This window comes from Haliotis asinina, chromosome 5 (assembly GCF_037392515.1).
Source record: "Haliotis asinina isolate JCU_RB_2024 chromosome 5, JCU_Hal_asi_v2, whole genome shotgun sequence".
Lineage (NCBI taxonomy): Eukaryota > Metazoa > Mollusca > Gastropoda > Lepetellida > Haliotidae > Haliotis > Haliotis asinina.
In genome coordinates this window covers 602,828-623,833 of record NC_090284.1, presented here as the reverse complement: position 1 = coordinate 623,833, position 21,006 = coordinate 602,828, and the positions used below count along the sequence as shown (strand labels likewise).

At 42.7% G+C, this 21,006-nt stretch overlaps 1 protein-coding gene across 1 annotated transcript; it reads right to left on the bottom strand.

Annotated features, from left to right (window-relative positions):
* Positions 1-5,780: 5,780 nt before the first annotated feature.
* On the bottom strand, positions 5,781-19,923 carry LOC137283177 (deleted in malignant brain tumors 1 protein-like). Its single transcript, XM_067814620.1, has 16 exons — positions 19,821-19,923; positions 17,399-17,438; positions 16,870-17,048; positions 16,551-16,692; positions 14,986-15,133; positions 14,607-14,779; positions 13,219-13,272; positions 12,582-12,751; positions 11,613-11,757; positions 10,632-10,779; positions 9,315-9,490; positions 8,877-8,927; positions 8,482-8,687; positions 7,892-8,307; positions 7,277-7,539; positions 5,781-6,538 (listed from the first exon to the last, which is right to left on the bottom strand). The coding sequence occupies exons 1-16, from the start codon at positions 19,857-19,859 to the stop codon at positions 6,327-6,329; spliced, it is 2,562 nt and encodes an 853-aa protein (XP_067670721.1). The 5' UTR covers positions 19,860-19,923; the 3' UTR covers positions 5,781-6,326.
* Positions 19,924-21,006: the final 1,083 nt, after the last annotated feature.

The following is a 21,006-nucleotide window of genomic DNA, read 5'->3' as shown; positions in this document are numbered from 1 at the left end:
ATCTCTCGTGCGTTCTAAACTTGATTATGGCTCCATTGTCTATGGTGGAGCCTGCAAAAGCAACATAAAACTATTAGATTCAGTCCATCATCAAGGTCTAAGACTTTGTCTTGGCTCCTTTAGAACTTCACCTGTTGACAGCCTGTATGTCGAGGCCGATGAACCATCTCTTGAACAGCGACGTATAAAATTAGCTTTACAGTATGTAACAAAACTATATTCAAATGAGTCAAACCCTGCATATAACTGTGTTTTCAATCCTGTGTATGAGGATTTATACAATAAGAAATCTTCTCTTGTTCCACCTCTTGGTTTAAGAATAAAACCACTTATTTCTGCTGCCAGCATTGAGCTGGAAAACATAGCTCCTTCCCGTCTTCTTTCTTCTCCTCCTTGGCAGTTGGTTAGGCCACAAGTTGACCTAACATTAACGACTTTTAAAAAATCAGAAACGAATGAATTACAGTATAGACAAGAATATAATCAATTGAAACATAAATATAGCAATTATTAATCCTTATTTACAGATGGGTCGAAAGACGGTGGCGCTGTGGCTTGTGCTACTGTCGTTGGCTCCAGAACAATATCGTCTAGATTACCGGATAACAGTTCTATTTTTACAGCAGAAGCTAACGCCATACTAACAGCTCTTAAATATATTCAAAGACACCCTAAACATAAACAGTATATAATCTATTCCGACTCTCTTTCTTGCCTTCAGGCTATTAAAAATATTTCTTGTAAACATCCACTTTTAATAGAAATTATTGAATTGTATAATAATCTTGCCACTGGCCAATACGACATCGTCTTTTGTTGGTTACCCAGCCACATAGGCATTTCCGGTAACGCAATGGCTGATCTTGCTGCCAAGGCAGCACTCAACAAATTTGTGACACCACTTCTTATTCCATACACTGATTATAAAGCTAACATTAGAACTTACATCCGTGATCTGATGCAGAAGAAGTGGGACACCCAAGTAGGTATAAATAAATTACATGAAATAAAACCGTATATTGGTTATTCCTACTTCGGTTGTCAGTCCAGATTTGAAGAGGTAATCATGCGGCGATGTCGTATTGGCCATACTAGATATACTCATTCATACCTATTGAAAGGTGAGGATCCTCCGTTTTGCATCCCTTGTGATGAGAGAACCACGGTGAAGCATATCTTGCTTGACTGTGTTGAATTCTCCATCATAAGGGGTAAATATTTCAATGTAAAAACAATTAAGGATTTTTTTAACACCGTAAGTTCTCATTTAATTCTTGGATTTTTAAAAGAAATTGATTTCATCTTTGAATTTTGATAATTATGTTCTATAGATAGCTGCAATTTAATTCATGGTCGTTTAGATTAGTAACTTGAATTGTTAGTGGCTGTACCCTCAAAGGGGGTTGAAGTACCGTAAAATTATTGTCCTCCTGAGAGGGTACGTAAGTCCCAAAACTTTTCCTGTACGTTTAGACATCCACTGTTTTTAATCGTAGTATATGTGTATTTTTAATTTTTGGCTAGATGTGACTAAATTGATAACAGCTGAGGGGATGATGTAAATCCAACTAGGGTCCATGCAGGTAGCAAAGGTATTGTAAGTCCCCATGGTCCCTAGTATGGTGATCTACCTTCAGTTGTTGGCAATCTATAGCCTGATTTTATGTTGTGTTGTCTGAATAGTGATATTATTTTTAACTTTCCACACTAGTTTTAATCATATTTGTGATATTCTAGTTGTTTTACTGTCCGTCGTTGATAGGTTTTTATAGTATCCATATATTTCACTTCAGTATTAAACGTTCTCATCACGATATGGCTGAGATATTGCCGATGTGACGTTAAATATTAACTCACTCACTCACTCACTCACTCTCATAAAATTACGTGTTTTACAGAAGAAAAAAAAACATCAGATTTTTTTCTCATTTTCACAACATTAGAAATAGGCATACATTATTTATAACGTTTATGTTTCGTGAAGACATCATAGTGACAAAACTGTGTTGTCATATCCAGAAATGTATTCCTTATATCACTTTACGATAAAGTATAACATGTATTTCATCTGCAACAAATGTCATATTTGGGTTCAGTCCCATCCGGGATTCGAACCCGCACCCTGAGAGTCAGGCACCTAATCGCCAGCACACAAAGTGAGCCGCCTAGCCCGCTCAGCCACCGCGACTTCCACAGAGCGGGCCAGGCGGCTGACCACTTTCTACATGGCATCATGTAATCATGTATTTCATCGGTAATTCAATTTAGATTCGTGTTTTTTAGCAAAAAGGACAACATCTTGACTCACAAGGGACATCGCTATATCTACCAATCAAATAAAATGCACGTATATAAACTACAGATGTTTTACATGAATGAATATGTTGAGATGTGACAGTCTTATATACCGTGTTATTTTGGTGCTTTGTGAGACTTGCTCTGCAATACCCGTCTGACTGCGTCTCGGAACACTACCGGTCAAAGTTGGTAGGAAATCGTGTGACAGCGTATCCATATACTCTGCCAGTTTTTTCTTCATGTCATGAATAATTGAGTCCTTTTCGGTTTATTCTGTCCTCCATTAGTCCTCACACATCCCCAATATTGTTTCGATCTGGGCTGTAGCCGGGTCAATCTAAAACTTGAACATTTTCACCCGACGACCACCTTTCGTGTAGCCGGAATTGTGTTTTTGGTCGTTATTACATGAAACCGAATTATCTTCATACAGTTTGGGGCCGTTGGAATGGGATCATCATTTAAAGATGTCAGCATATCGATCCTCTGTCAAACTGATAACGAGAAAATGCACAAAGGCGTCTCTAAACGTCATGATATCCCACCCAACACGTGAAATGCCGGGCTATGTTTTAGACCTTGGTAGATCAAGTTTCACGGTATCTTTCGTCTAGATTTTCATACGGTTCGGAAAAAGCCATGAAAAACTTTCCTAAGAAAAAAAACATTATCCCAGTGTTGATTTTCGTGAGCCCTACTGACAATCTGACCAAGTCGCCTGCCATCCGTAGTACCGAGGTTCCTGGGGTATCCTGACTGTGTGTGCTCAGTCTTAAATCCTGATCGAATATGCTTCAAAGCTCTGTATACTCTAGACATAGGAATGTCATGTCGACCAACAAACTCTTTTACATTAATCAAACCCATTTCATCTACAACCAGCTTTCTTTTCTCATCTGCTGTCAAATCTGCCATGCCAACAAAGGACAGCTTATGAATTATAACTCTAGATGTAGTCATGCTAATATTTTAATCCTACAGGAGTTGTCTCCAATAGTCAGAACCTTACCACATAATGTAACACAATACATATACATAGCATAATGTATTAAAGTCTATTATCAGTATTACCCATATATATATTTTGTGATTGATTCTTTCAGAAAATATGAGCACCATCACGCAATCAACAAACCATACTACAATGTCCAACACCAGTAGTGTGTCCAACAGTAGCCTTACTGACACAAGTGAGTGTGATTAGAGTAATGTATCCAGCAGTAGCCTTACTGACACAAGAGAGTCTGATGACAGTAGTGTGTCCAACAGTAGCCTTACTGACACAAGTGAGTGTGATTACAGTAGTGTGTCCAGCAGTAGCCTTAATTACTGACACAAGTGAGTGTGATTAGAGTAGGGTGTCCAACAGTAGCCTTACTGACACAGGTGAATGATTACAGTAGTATGTCTAGCAGTAGCCTTACTGACGGAAGTGAGTCTGATTAGAGTAGTGTGTCTAGCAGTAGCCATACTGACAGAAGTGAGTCTGATTAGAGTAGTGTGTCTAGCAGTAGCCTTACTGACACAAGTGAATTACAGTAGTGTGTCTAGCAGTAGCCTTACTGACACAAGTGAGTGTGATTAGAGTAGTGTGTCTAGCAGTAGCCTTACTGACACAAGTGAATGATTACAGTAGTGTATCCAACAGTAGCCTTACTGACACAAGTGAATGATTACAGTAGTGTGTCCAGCAGTAGCCTTACTGACGGAAGTGAGTGTGATTACAGTAGTGTGTCTAGCAGTAGCCTTACTGACACGTGAGTCTGATTAGAGTAGTGTGTCTAGCAGTAGCCTTACTGACACGTGAGTCTGATTACAGTAGTGTGTCTAGCAGTAGCCTTACTGACACGTGAGTCTGATTACAGTAGTGTGTCTAGCAGTAGCCTTACTGACACAGGTGAGTGTGATTCTTTTCACTGACTGTGTCACTCTTGGTTAGATTGACGATAATACACTGTTTCTGGAAAACTTACAAAAGATGACAATAGCGTACCAAGGATATTGGTGTTCGGAATATGGATGAATCTAATGTAGTAGGACTGTATCAAGTAAGTTTTTTCTAGAAAGCTGGGTGCCATTTATGTATATTTTCCTAGAAAGGAAACATATGGGAAATATTGAAATGAAATGAAATGTATGAAATGTTTAATACTTTTTTAACTCAGCGTTTGATTGTTAACTTAGCAATGGTGGTTTGTGTACATGGAACGAATGCACATACGCATGTATATACAACTCCATTCAACCCACACTATACACAACTCTGCTACACAAACATTTCAGTGATTATACCACATATAAACATGGGTGGTCTTGCTTGCAGAGTTGCGCACTGGTGTAACGGAGGGAATCCAAGTGTCTACAGGGGAGAGTGCAAGTGGACACCATCCGGGTCCTAATGGCGAAAATCGTAATACCGAGATTGATGCGAACGCGTCTCCCCTAGGTGTAACATTGAACCCTAACTGGACACCATCCCACTCCAGCAGGAGCTCGGACACAGGTCGGGCATCATCCCACTCCAGCGTGACCTCGGACATAGGTCGGGCATCATCACACTCCAGCGGAGGCTCGGACACAAGTCGGACAACGTCTCAGTCCATTCGGAGCTCGGACTCAAGTGGGACACTATCTCACCCCAGGGAAAGTTCTGAAATCCCAATGGAGATACCAGTTCCAGGAAGTGAGTCAAGTGTTCTGGAAATGCCCTCTCAGAATGAGACGTCCAACGTCAGTGGCTCGCTCTCAACTGGGACGGCTGTTGGCGTTGGGGTTGGTGTCGTCATGGTGTCGGTGATGGCTGTAACTCTCGTCATGATCAAATACGGCCCAGGTGTCAAAATCTTTAAACGAGACAGTGGGAGGAATCAATAGACGTTTGGTAGACACAACGCGTGACATATGCTTCGAAGATATTTTCCATAAATAGAGGAATATGTGTTGTGCCTTTTGCTTGAAATGTCAGGAAACGACGGTCGCAGGTACAGTTACTCTTTAGTACATGGAAGGACACAACTGTTTACTGGAGTTACATTGGCGTTCTATGTTAATCTGAAAAACGTATTTTTTTATCTTTACACTTATCTTACATGCAATGGAACACATTACTTTGTATGCATTAAATCTTTGTTTCATATGTCTCACTCATATAATTTATGCTGACAGTGAATGCCTAGTTGTCCGAAGAGATGTGAAAGAACAATTAAATTTTGTCATGTATATCGTCATATCACAAGGTGGTAAGCTGTGTTTGTTATTCTTGCTGTTACGTGGAATCCCGACAAGAGTCTCTACCCTTAAAAGTAGAAATGTTGCCATGACATGGGCGTGGTTACTCTACTCTTGAAAGTACAGATGTGGACTATACGTGGGCGTGGTCTGGCTTACCTTAGTCAAAATGAGGACGCAGATAGTTGATGACGTTGATATTTCCACTGTATATTCAGTACAGTACAGACAAGACAGTTATTACAGTACAGAAGTCACATATTTGGTCAGTTTATTTAGGCGTCATGACAACACATATATCATGTAACGGTTCCACAATAGCCCTGTACGGGAACACCTGCTTCAGGGTGTACACATACAAATCTGTTCACACTATATCATTACTGGATATACACAGTCAGTGCACACAAACTCATTTAGAATGAAATGATACAACGTGGAGAAATCTGGAATGAGTGTGAGTATCGAGTCAACAAACGAAACTCGTCAAGTTAGGCTGTGTTTCAGCATAAGTAGTAGTAAATGCAATGTGTAACAATAAATATTTTAAAGTAAGGCAGGGAGTCCATGAGCACCAATTCCAAGAAACCATTGCACCAATTTGATAGTATTTTAAACTAAATTGTGCACCAGATAAACAACATTGAAGCTAACCTGTGCGCCAGGAAAGTGACACTTCGGGCTAACCTGTGCGGCCGATGAGCAGTATAGGAGGTCGAGATGAGCGGTTTAGTATCTTTACAACGAGGCACGATGGACGTAGGGCGAGCAGAGGAAATACCCACACATCCATTTCATCGCTATTCTCTAGCTTGAGGAGGAGGAGGTGTCATTTGCAGCATCGATACCATGTCATTGTGGTTGTCGTAGTCGTTGTACACTTGATTTGTGAACCAAGTGGCCTTCTTCTTTCGTGAAAACATAAACAGCGTGATCGTAACGACAACGACCACAACAACGACACACGTGGCGATGATAGCACCCACGTGGATTGTGCTTGCAGGCTTGTGTACTGGAACACAAAAACATGGTCGTCAAACACTAGTATATTCCAGGTTGTAATGGCTGTAAATAAAAAGACAGCCCAACAGCACTTAACTTTAAGAAATGATTAACACTGAATAACCAAATGCATCTAAATGATAGACCTTTTGGTACTCCAATAACCGGTTGCGAATGTCTTTGATGGATGCCTATAGCACAGTCAACTGGTTAGTGTGTCAATGGTTGACGCCTACAGTACAGATAACTGATTGGTGTGACATTGGTGGATGCCCACCCTACAGATAACTGATTAGTATGACATTGGTGGTTGCCTACAGTACAGTCAACTGATTAGTGCTTTACATTGGTGGATGCCTATAGTACAGTGACCTTAAAAGTCCGTCATTGGTGGACGCCTACAAACCTGCATAAAAAAATAAATGTTTCTCGGGCACATCTTTTGTCAAAAGTAACGAGAGCGATAGGACGTTTTTAAAATGTTTGATATAAAAAGAGTGACGAGGGAGGTACACACTTTTATTTTTAGAGCGGGTTAATGAGTTGTAGATTCTGTCAAACTCGTTCTTACAGACACTCATTCTGATAGTGGACAAAAGGTTGATCGGGACGCGGCAAAGTCAAAATTATGTTTCTTACATGGCAATAAAATATTGTTATGCGCAAAATAAAAGTGACGCACCGATGCCCGAGAAAGATTTGACTTTTTTTCATATAGCCTTATAGTTTGATTTGCGGATGTATTTACCTGGTTGGGCCTTGTTCTTCAATATAAGCGGCCCCTGTATGACGTCAACGAAGTGGACCTTCTCGGCACTTCGGCGGTTGCGGCTACCGTTGGAACATGCAGTACTACAGGCTTGAGACTTGTCTGTGATGTTACACACCAGTAGCGCACACTTGATGAACACCTCACCCTCTTGCTGCAGGAACTGGAACGTCTTGAAGTGGAATCTAGCAGCAGTGGCGTTCGGAGAAGTCAGCATCTCCACTGAACTGTCAGCTGGGCATCTGGTCGGTAGATCATAAGTAAACTGATTATGGTATGATGTATGATGACAGTATTGCTAGCAGTGAATATTGTAAGTGATTTGTTTAGCAACGTATTTTTTACACTATCTGATGTCTGTGTAATGGAGATCGGAGGTATCTGGTGATGAGTGTGTTGTGGAGCCAGGAGATCTAGTGATGAATGTGTTGTGGAGATGGGAGGTATCAAGCGATGAATGTGTTGTGATGGGAGGTATCTAGTTATAAATTTGTTCTGGAAATGTGCAATCTAGTGATGTGTGTGTTATGGAGACGGGAGGGTTTTTTTAAGTACGACTGTGTGCGTTTGAAGTTATAAACGGGAGGTATCTACCTTTTAGAGATGAGAATATAAACGTCATTATCTGTAGAATTTGAACCAGGTGTTGCCTGGCAGTCGTACAGAACCACTTTGAGGCTCTTGTCACGGGTGAGTATCCTGGCTTCCACGTACACCTCCTCTCCAAGCTCCACGTACATCGGGTAGTCAAATATCTGCCTGCTGTAAGCCAAGTCTTTATAGAAGTTCATCTGAGCTGTAAAGTTCCCATAACCGCGTACAGTGGTGCTCTTTCTGGTCTTCAGATAGCTGATCATACGGGCGGTCAGACTGACCCTCTTGGCCAGGGAACACGTTACGGGGATGGCCACAGAGTTGAAGCCGCGGGAGATCTTGGTGTTGTCCGAGTCGCCGGACCCGTTCAGGTGAGAGACTAGTCTGTTTCGGTAGATGATGTATTCTTGATTTTGCTTCGAGAAGAAACAGAATGATTAGGACAGATTGTAATACTAAGATTTTAGTAATCTTTTCAAAACATGTAGAACGTATGTTCACATAGCGTGCTTTTACCTACACCACTGAACTATTCATCGAGATCTTAACTAATTATTCCATGTTTAAATAGCGTCTACAAAACAAATTACCAGAGACACCATCCCGCAATCTGTGATGTCAGTGTTGAATTCGATGGTGTTGTTCTTCATGTTCCCAACACAGTTGTCACTGGCGAGAGTTAAATATTCTGTTCCTTCCGCCAGTTGGGGATAAACGTCCTCAATCTGGGAGAGATCGACAGTCACCTTCATGGTGAGTGAGTCACAGGCGACTGTTACAGCATCCACCATACTCTCTGCAGACACCACAAGAGAAATGACGACATTGGTGTAAAGCATACTCCATGGTGAGAACATCATTCGTCTGTAAGATGGCTATGCTTAAAGAGAGGGCTCCAAGGTCTCAACCTTGCACCCTACTGCAAATACTACCTTGAAACTTTGAAATAATAGTCCACGCTACGACTTAGCAGTACAAGACTTACGTTGGATGAAGGTACTGTTGTCCAAAGCAGACGGGGATGTTGGAGTTTTGCCTGCAGCGAAAAGGAATTTGAATGAATAAGGAAATAGCAGTTTAGCTGCACCAAGTCTACAACTGGTTCATTGTAAACATAGACGTAACACGGGTAACCGTGCATATCGCGAATACAGATGGATAACGCCCAGTGAATATCATCTGAGTGTTCGTGTCATGTCATTTACAGAGGATCTACTAAAAAGTGCTATTCCTTACTGATGCATCAACTAGCACGCTGTACCTATCCCGCTGCACCTATCCCGCTGTACCTATCCCGCTGTACCTATCCCGCTGTACCTATCCCGCTGTGCCTATCCCGCTGTACCTATCCCGCTGTACCTATCCCACTCTACCGTGTTTGATATGTATTACAAATCATATGTCATCCGTCTGTTTTTCTTACTGATACATCTGGCTGAAGCGTCCTCAAAGTGGTTGCAGTTGTGATCTTCAGAAGAGGAGCAGTCGTGGATGTTATCTTCCACGCCGATACAGCTCATCTCATCAAAGACAATCACACCTACACCTGCACCAAATGTTCCTCCCGGCAAAGACGTTGCGTTCACGTCATCCCCATCACTGTGAGACAAAAATTGCAAAACACTTGTATGCGCCTTATACACAGTAATGACTGCAGTCTCCCTCCACACAGAACTGTCTGATTCCTGCCCCCCACCACACTGCACTGACTGACTCCAGGCTCCCACCACGCAGTACTGTCTGCCTCCAGTCTCCCACCACACAGTACTGTCTGACTCCAGCCTCCCACCACACAGTACTGACTCACCCCAGCCTCCCACCACACATTAACCACAAGGTGCAGACTGACGCCAGCCTCCCACCACACAGTACTGTCTGACTCCAGCCTCCCACCACACATTACTGCCTGACTCCATCTTCCCACCACACTGTACTGACTCCAGCCTCCCACCACACAATACTGACTGACTCCAGCCTCCACCACACAGTACTGACTCCAGCCTCCCACCACACAGTACTGACTCCAGACTCCCACCACACAGTACTGACTCCAGTCTCCACCACACTGTACTGACTCCAGCCTCCCACCACACAATACTGACTGACTCCAGCCTCCCACCACACAGTACTGTCTGACTCCAGCCTCCACCACACAGTACTGTCTGACTCCAGCCTCCCACCACACCATACTGACTCACCCCAGCCTCCCACCACACATCACCCACAAGGTGCAGACTGACTCCAGCCTCCCACCACACGATACAGACTGACTCACCCCAGCCTCCCACCACACATTACTGACTGATTCCAGCCTCCCACCACACAGTACTGACTGACTCCAGTCTCCACCACAGAATACTGACTCACTCCAGCCTCCACCAAACTGTTCTGACTGACTCCAGCCTCCCACCACACAGTACTGTCTGACTCCATTTTCCCACCACACTGTACTGACTCCAGCCTCCCACCACACAATACTGACTGACTCCAGCCTCCACCACACTGTACTGACTCCAGCCTCCCACCACACAGTACTAACTCCAGCCTCTCACCACACAGTACTGTCTGACTCCAGCATCCCACCACACCACACTGACTCACCCCAGCCTCCCACCACACATTAACCACAAGGTGCAGACTGACTCCAGCCTCCCACCACACATTACTGACTGATTCCAGCCTCAAACCACACAGTACTGACTGACTCCAGTCTCCCACCACACAATATTGTCTGACGCACTTGTATCCCAGCATCCGACACACGACCAAGGCGTCCATATTGTCCCAAGAGTCGTCACAGATGGTACCCCATGAACCTTGGCGGTAGACTTCAACTCGTCCTTCGGTGACATCGGTACCATTCCTAAGCCGGACACCATTTGAAGACTCTGGAACATGTACATTGACATATGCTCCTATCGATGGAAGGTGTGGTTGGTTGTTGGTTTGCCGCACTCCGCAATATTCCAGCTAGATGGCGGATGTCTGTAATAGTCGAGTCTTGGCCACACAATCATATGTCAAACAAGTCAGTGAGCTTGGCCAGTCCCGTTGAACGCGTCTTACCACAATCATTAGTTACTGAACACAGGACACTAAGCCTATAGCTAGAAAAGACGGACACGAAGACCATAGTCAGAAGACACTGACACTAAATCTACATTTATAAGGGGCATACACTAATGCTATGTCATAAGGGACGGACACTAATGCTATGTCTAGAATGGACGGACACTAAGCCTGTTTCTAAACGGGACGGACACTAAGTGAGTGAATGAGTGAGTTTAGTTTTACGCCGCACTCAGCAATATTACAGCTATATGGCGGCGGTCTGTAAATAATCGAGTCTGGACCAGACAATCCAGTGATCAACAACATGAGCATCGATCTGCGCAATTGGGAACCGATGACATGTGTCAACCAAGTCAGCGAGTCTGACCACCCGATCCCGTTAGTCACGGACACTAAGCATATATCTAGAAGCATATAGCTAGTCGATAGCTGGAAAGGATAGACACTAAGTCTATAGGTATAGGAGACAGGCATATATCTAGAAGAGACGGACAATAATACGCATAGCTGGATGAGGCAGATACTAAAACTTAATCCTATAGCTGCAATAGACAGATGACAAGCCTACAGTTAAAAGTTACAGTTACTAAGCCTGTAGCTGAATAGACCGATATCACATTCCAGTGGAATCTTTTACTAAACTGCATACCTTCCCAAAAGGCCATGAAGCCCTTCTTCCCTATTGAAGCGTCCGAAGTGAAGGACAACCACAGCTTCTTGGCGTAAATCACTGGGGGTAGACGGTGGCCGCTAAACCGTCCTAGAAAAGCTCCTGTCGGACCGTCTTCCCTCACCTAGATTAACCACATTTGCAGATGACATAGAAGAAATTGCAATGCAATGGAAAATCTAGGATGGCTATTTTTACTGAGGGAAGGGTCTACAGGTCGTACAGTGGTCTACAGGTTCCAGAGGGGTCTACATGTTGTACAGGGGTCTACTGGTTGCACAGGGGTCTACTGGTCATACAGGGTCTACAGGTCGTACAGGGGTCTAGTGGTTGCACAGGGGTCTAGTGGTCGTACAGGGGTCTACAGATCGTACTGGGTTCTACAGGTTGCACAGGGGTCTACAGGTTGTACAGTGGTTTACAGCTCGTACAGGGTTTACAGGTCGTACAGTGGTCTACAGGTTGTACAGTGGTCTACAGGTTGTACAGTGGTCTACAGCTCGTACAGGGGTCTACAGGTCATACAGGGGTCTACAGGTTGTACAGGCGTCTACATGTCATACAGGCGTCTACAGGTTGTACAGTGGTCTACTGGTTGTACAGTGGTCTACAGGTTACACAGTGGTCTACAGCTCGTACAGGGGTCTACAGGTTGTACACTGGTCTACAGGTCTTACAATTATCTACAGGTCGTACAATAGTCTAAAGGTCATGCTTTGGTCAGAAGGCGTGGATGCTTTCGCGACGCTTCCGTTACTCTTGTCGCTTGCATTTGTCAACTGGGCGGTAAAGCACCTTAACTCATCGTTGTCCACGGCAACAGCCACCACGTTACCCGACATTATGTTCTACCAGTTATGTAAATACAGACGAATTAATAGGCACGTTGACATTGTTTTCCGTTGCGGTTTTCGTTAATACAAACGCAAGAATGCCATGAAGAGTTACCTCAAGGAAATCAGATCCCTCTTGCAGGTCGAAAATTGTGAACCTCAGCTGTATGATGGAGTCGGACTTGGGTGGAGCGATGACGTACTGACACTGAGCGAAGTTTGGATACAGGGGGAACTGGGGGGACGTCAGTGTGCCCGTCGTGTTGGTGAACCAGCCGCTGCAACCTGACCACACACACACACAACTAGCCAGATAATTGGTAGTCAGTCATAGGCAATAGACATCCTTCAACTAGATTAACGGTATGTCACGGACAATTTATGTATGTGTATGTGCGTGTGCGCGCGTGCGTGTGTGTTTAAGCATATAAATATGGGGGAAATACCCTAACAACACAACAACGAAATCAATTAATTTTCCAACTTACGAACTGTGCACTGAAACCTGATATTTGACGATGACAATGGCACGTATTGTGCATGGTGCACGTCTTTGATCGTCGAACTATATTCAACCAATGCATTATACGCCCCAAGGTCGAAATAATTATACAAACAAATATAATTACATTATGACTATACCTAACTGTATGGAGGTCAAAATTCTTCTGTGCTTTTTCTCAGTGTCCAAATATCCCTCTTCCGCGAGCTCAATGCATGGTAGTATAAATGGGACTGGTAAACTGACTAACCTTTTGGGAAACTTGATCTTTTTCCTGCGAGCCGTTTTATAGTTCTCAGAGCTTCTGCAATACAAAGATAGTGGGATTGGAAGTGGTGTTGTCAGCGAAGAAAACATGTTATTACATTGGGCGTACCCCCAGTTTGCATCGAGTGTGACAAGGGGTACACTGACTCCGTGACATGATGTGAACACCTGGCCAGTGTGCAGCAACTACATGTGATCCACGATGTGGCCGGGCTGGTCCCAGTCTCCCCAGTGCACCGCTGCTGGCCTTTATCCTACATTATACAAACACGCCGAGGAGATTACGACTGTACACGGTGTTCATTTATTGCTCCTACAGGTGTTGTTTCCTCTCACCTGCACAGGAGGTGATACCTTTAGAGACAACCCAAGGCAGGTGTTTGCCAAGGCGAAAATCATGTATGAAATGAGAACACTGGATTGTCACTGACATCTCCTATAGGAGAAGAGACAACACGCCTCAGAGGTTTTGGTAGACAATGTAAAACCGGAGGGTGCCCGTCGTGTTGGTCTGTACGGCCCCTGGGGATTTCCCGACCCCCATGGTTTTACATTGTCTACCAAAACCGAGGAGAAGTGTTTTCTCTAACATATATACCGTCAGTGACGGGTAATTACAATGTAGATGAGCATTTAATGAAGCTTCATAACAGTAACTGAAATGCGTGTAAAATCTATTTAATAACAGTAACTGTAAGTACATAATTTAACCCCTTCACCTTTGTCGGTCCGGTGGTCGTGTGGTAGAGCGTCTGCCTACGGATGAGAGAACTGCGCTTACGATCCCGTTTCGGAAAACCGTTGTATTGCGAGTTTATTCTTGAATGATATTTTTCAAATGAATGTTGATGTACATATAAAGTTAGGGAAAGTGAACCCTGGGAAGCGGTCTTACTAACGAAAAGTAAAACCTGTCCCTCTAAAACAAACACATCAAATGCGGTTATTCTGGGAAACGAGACATGACCTAATATATAGTGAGAAGCACACTTTAGGTTTATATGTGGTCCATCACGTGACAGATACGACTCCTGTATACCTGGCCGCAGGTACGATACACCTATAACGTAATACCTCATCTGTCTACCTGGCTACCGCAGTGTAATACCTAACTTCAGTATCTGGCTACAGGTAAGGCAATGGTGTAATACCTCACCTGTACACCTGGCTACAGGTACAACTATAGTGTAATACCTCACCTGTACAACTGGCTACAGGTACAGTTATAGAGTAATACCTCACCTGTACAACCGGCTACAGGTACAGTTATGGAGTAATACCTCACCTGTACACCTGGCTATAGGTACAGCTGTAGTGCAACGCCTTGCCAGTGCACCTGTCTACAGGTACATCTATAGTGTAATCCCTCACCTGTACACCTGACGCCCGAGTCCTCCCCGTGATTACAGTTGTGTTGACCCCAGCTCTCTGTGCGACACTGTGCCAAGGAAGTCATGTTTGTGAAGCAGTTTGTATTGTCCAACCAGATAGGGTCAGTTCCACGTCCAAAGTGTGCCTGAGTAAATTTAAGCGCCTTGGGGTCCCTGTAAAGTACGTGGGAATATGTCAGTTAGATCATACACTTTATTGTTTGCTTGATAAAGATACGGTCTTGTTACCCCTACAATGAAACTGGCTCATTCATGCAATAAAGCATTGGTTGTTAGGACATATATCCCTGGACACAGCTAGGAATGAATGTATATGCAAGGAGTTAGACCCAGGCGCCAAGAAGAGCCCTGGCACTCACTTGAACCCCAGCATTGCGCAAGTGACGTATGCCTCAGAAGGGTCCCAGGAGTCGTCGCAGATGGTGCCCCACCTTCCGGCATGGTAGAACTCAACGCGGCCTTCCAAACCTCCAGTTCCGTTGACAAGCCTCACACCCTCGGACACCACTACAAAATATATACACCGCATCAACATGTGGCCGCAATTGACAATATCTCGTCAATGAGATATATAGATACTACATGAACACTTTCATCCAAAACTCTTCAACCCCACAAAAACATACTGCGTTGACATCTATATAATGCATAGAAACCTCGCACACTAACATCATACATAGACACCTCACACACCAACATAATGCAGTGACACCTCAGACACCAACATAAAGAATAGGCACCTCACACACCAACATCATGCATGGATAACTCAGATACCAACATAGTTCATAGACACCTCACACACCAACTTCTGCATAGACACCTCACACACCAACATAATGCAGTGACACCTTACACACCAACATAAAGAATAGGCACCTCACACACCAACATTATGCATGGATAACTCAGACACCAACATAGTTCATAGACACCTCACACACCAACTTCTGCACAGACACCTCACACACCAACATAATGTAGTGACACCTTACACACCAACATAAAGAATAGGCACCTCACACACCAACATCATGCATAGATAACTCAGACACCAACATAGTTCATAGACACCTCACACACCAACTTCTGCATAGACACCTCACATATCAACATAATGCAGTGACACCTCACACACCAACATAAAGAATAGGCACCTCACACACCACCATCATGCATAGATAACTCAGACACCAACATAGTTCATAGACAGTTCACACACCAACTTCTGCATAGACACCTCACACACCAACATAAAGAATAGGCACTTTACACACCAACATAACGAAGTGACACCTCAGACACCAACATAGTTCATAGACACCTCACACACCAACATAATGCATAGACACCTCACACACCAACATAACGAATAGACACCTCACACACCAACATGGACACTTCACACCAAGAATGGATAGACACTTTACACACCAACATAATGTATAAACAGCTCACGCATAAACATTATATATAGCGACCTCACACATCAACATAAAAAATAGACAGCTCACACACCAACTTCTGCATAGACACCTCACACACCCACATAATGCAGTGACACCTTACACACCAACGTAAAGAATAGGCACTTCACACACAAACATAATGCATAGACGCTTCACACCCAGAATGGATAGACATTTTACACTCCAACATAATGCGTAAACACCCCACACACCAACATAATGTATAGCGACCTCACACATCAACATCATGCATAGGCACCTCACACATCAACATAATGCATGGGCACTTCACACACCAACGTAATGCATGGGCACTTCATACACCAACGTAATGCATAAACACGTCACACACCAATATAATGCATAGACACTTCACACACCAACATGCACACGTGGAACAGACAAACTGTCAGCCAATGCATTACGCTAAATGAATGTTTACACATTAAGCTCACCGCTCCAAGAAAATCTAAAACCCTTCTTGGCGTTGCTGAAGTCGCTCGTGAACCTAATCCAAACTGCTTTACCGTACAGCACAGGCATGACGGAGCCGGTGAAGTGGCCGACGTACCTGCCGTGTCGCCCACCTTCACGAACCTGCACACGTACAACACAGTTATAAAATACCAACAACGACAGGCACAAGCAGGACTGGCTCCTAATGTAGCTCATGCATGTTTAATGGCAGTCACAAAGTTCACGGTGCTAAATGATCCACTGTGAATAGTCGCGCGTTTACTCAGCTGGAGTACATCATAGTTTTAACTCCCTCACCTCCAGGAGATCGTACCCTCCCTCAAGATCAAAGATCTCTGGCACCACCTTGATGATGGAACTGCTGCCTAGCTGTGGCTGGATGATGTACTGGCAGTCGCTGTAGTCGTCGTAGAACTTGGGGAAGTTGGCAGACTCCAAGGATCCAGTAGATCCACTATACGTGTGCTTGCACGGCCCTGCATACCAAATACACCGATTGGTGTGAACCTCAAATACTGAAGACACGAGCATTTTCACGTGCGTGCAAGAGTAAACAGGTACAAAGAATAGACGTATCAGAAGCGATTCTAAGGTTCGCATTTATTTATTTATTTATTTATTTATTTATTTATTTATTTATTTATTTATTTATTTATTTATTTATTTATTTATTTATTTATTTATTTATTTATTTATTTATTTATTTATTTATTTTAAAATCTATCATCCATCCATCCATGCATTCTTTCGTTCATTTATTCATTCATTACAGCTGTCTCATGTGAGTTGAAGTTGGTCATCATCTCTACTTCACACCGACTCTCACCATCAGCAGCTTGGGCAGTTGACAGAAGATACAGGGATGCCTGCAACAGATCATACTAAGTCTGTAGTTGCTTCGCCTGGTCATTGTGTGGTTAAAGATACATTTCTTTTCATTTCACCTTTTTCGTACAAAAATCAATGTAGAATTAAAAGTCCTCTAATTCCAGACATGGTTTGGAATTTTTATATCAATCACAGCAGAGAATATGAAGTAAGTACAGAGAGTATGAAATAAAGTGAATGGATAACATCTTCAATTAAACAGCGCCTCTAACATATGTAATATTTGGGGTTACACTTTGTTGGAGAGCTACAAAGTTGTAATTATCTTAATTGTCTAAAATCGCCTTTTAAATGTGTGGAAGAGTTGGATGTCTGTTTGCTAGTTTTGATTTGAAATAATTGCATTTTGTGATAATAATGATCCGACTGAGCACGTCATTTCTGCTCTCCGGGTATCCAAGTAATATCCTTTTTCCTGTCTATGTCAAGAAGAGTGTCTGTTCATGCGCATGCGAATCCGCGCATTAACATTAATCTAAATGTCATTGACAACGTCACCTTCGTAGAATATGTGCAGTCGGGTTTCGACATTTGTTTTACCGAAAGTACAAGCATTGGATTCAATCAGTTACATATTTGATAATTCAAATTTCACATGTCGTTAATTCGTTTACTTCTAAATACCATTTATTTCTGTATTTGATGTTATTATTTTGAATTCTAGTTGCCTGTGGTATGTCTTAAAATATTCTGCATTCTCTGCTTGGGTTAACTATACGTTGGAAAAGGAGAGGAATGAAAGGAATGTTAAGATACAATATTTTTTATCGTTTACGAAATTCTAAAATGTCTGTTTTGCAGGCATACATATTTTAAACTGTTCAAATGTTTTTATGTTTCTATTTCCCCACAGGTAAGAGTACAGTATGAAGTACATCACATGGCATGGCAACGGACACAGATCTTACTGTATGGAGTACATGACATGGCATGGCAATGTGCACAGATCTTACTGTATGGAGTACATCACATAGCATAACAATGTACACACAGTGTGAAGTAGATCATCAGACATGCCATGTGAGATCATTACACACGCATGAAATATGAGACAACCCTCCTCCATCTCTCTCTCTCTCTCTCTTAGGCAATGATGTCACACATACACGCTATGTCAGCTAATGTCACACATACTGCATGTATGTGTATGTCACACACGAGTATTGTCAGGTACTGTCAGACACACAGCACACAGTCATGTGAGACGATGTCACACACAAGCATTGTCAGGTAATGTCACACACGACATGTCAGGTACTATCAGACACACAATGTCAGATAATGTCACACAGCCATGTGAGATGATGTCACACACAAGCACTGTTAGGTAATATCACAGAAGCCATGTCATTTACTGTCATACACACAATGTCAGACAATGTCACACACGCCATGTCAGGTATTGTCACACACGCCATGCAAGATAATGTCACACACGCCATGCCAGGTAGTGTCACACACGCAGTGTCAGGTAATTCCACATATGCTATGTCAGGTAATGAGAGGATGCCGTCATCCTTGTCTTCCGATAAGTAACGTGATGGAGGGACCCTTGCGCAGATTCACCAGAAACAGACTTTAGGGGAATTAAACAGTAGCATTATTCACGACCAAGTGAGCAGCATTGCCCCATTAGTCCCAAAGACAATACTGGTGCCAAGCAACATCATTCATGCTGATCAGATCATAACTCTTCAGCCTCATGGAATCTGTTACGTTATATATTCAGATAATATTATCCCTGGTGCAGATTGCTCTCTGAATCTGTTACGTTATATATTCAGACAATATTATCCCTGGTGCAGATTGCTCTCTGAATCTGTTACGTTATATATTCAGATAATATTATCCCTGGTGCAGATTGCATCTGAATCTGTTACGTTATATATTCAGATAATATTATCCCTGGTGCAGATTGCTCTCTGAATCTGTTACGTTATATATTCAGACAATATTATCCCTGGTGCAGATTGCTCTCTGAATCTGTTACGTTATATATTCAGCTAATATTATCCCTGGTGCAGATTGCTCTCTGAATCTGTTACGTTATATATTCAGACAATATTATCCCTGGTGCAGATTGCTCTCTGAATCTGTTACGTTATATATTCAGACAATATTATCCTTAGTGCAGATTGCTCTCTGAATCTGTTTTATATACACATTATAAATTATATTAAGAGAATATTATCCCTGGCGCCGATTGCTCCCTGAAGAAGTCTAAACCATAGACACTAGTCCCTTGTCTCCACAGCAGCTATCAATCCAACGTGACACTTCATTATTTTTATGTGTGTACAATCTGAGAAAAATACACCTTGGTAAATACAAACTGCACATGCAGTAAAGGATATACTCACGACGCTGTAGATGAGCATGGCGAACTGACACAGGGACATATTCGGTCTTTCTGTGAGATGTGGTCTTCAATGACCCTTGACCCAGCGTGTTTCAATATGCGTCACCTAACAGAAAGCGTCAACAGCGAAGGCGAGATCAGACATGACACATTTGTCCATTCATTCAACAAACATGTGATACTGCTGTATCAGTACTGTAAAAACAGACAAACTCGTGATATCACTGCAGAAATACTGTAAAAACAGACAAACTCGTGATACCACTGCAGTAATACTGTGAAAACAGACAAACTCGTGATACCACTGTAGTAATACTGTAAAAACAGACAAACTCGTGATACCACTGCAGTAATACTGTGAAAACAGACAAACTCGTGATACCACTGCAGTAATACTGTGAAAACAGACAAACTCGTGATACCACTGCAGAAATACTGTGAAAACAGACAAACTCGTGATACCACTGCAGTAATAGTGTAAAAACAGACAAACTCGTGATACCACTGCAGTAATACTGTGAAAACAGACAAACTCGTGATACCACTGCAGAAATACTGTGAAAAAAAACTCGTGATACCACTGCAGTAATACTGTAAAAACAGACAAACTCGTGATACCACTGTAGTAATACTGTAAAAACAGACAAACTCGTGCTACCACTGCAGTAATACTGTAAAAACAGACAAACTCGTGATACCGCTGTAGTAATACTGTAAAAACAGACAAACTCGTGATAACACTATACTAATACTGTAAAAACAGACAAACTCGTGATACCACTGCAGTAGTACTGTAAAAACAGACAAATTCGTGATACCACTGCAGTAATGCTGTGAAAACAGACAAACTCGTGATACCACTGCAGTAATACTGTAAAAACAGACAAACTCGTGATACCACTGTAGTAGTACTGTAAAAACAGACAAATTCGTGATACCACTGCAGTAATGCTGTGAAAACAGACAAACTCGTGATACCACTGCAGTAGTACTGTAAAAACAGACAAACTCGTGATACCACTGTAGTAGTACTGTGAAAACAGACAAACTCGTGATACCACTGCAGTAATACTGTAAAAACGGACAGACTCGTGATACCACTGTAGTAATACTGTAAGAACAGACAAATTCGTGATACCACTGCAGTAATACTGTGAAAACAGACAAACTCGTGATACCACTGCAGT

Coding starts and splice junctions, on each gene's coding strand:
- LOC137283177 (XM_067814620.1), bottom strand. CDS start 19,859: ATGTCCCTGTGTCAGTTCGCCATGCTCATCTACAGCGTC. Junction 12,752..13,218: donor AAGATCAAGTTTCCCAAAAG/GTTAGTCAGTTT, acceptor GTGTGTGGTCAG/GTTGCAGCGGCTGGTTCACC. Junction 10,780..11,612: donor CTTCATGGCCTTTTGGGAAG/GTATGCAGTTTA, acceptor TACATGTTCCAG/AGTCTTCAAATGGTGTCCGG.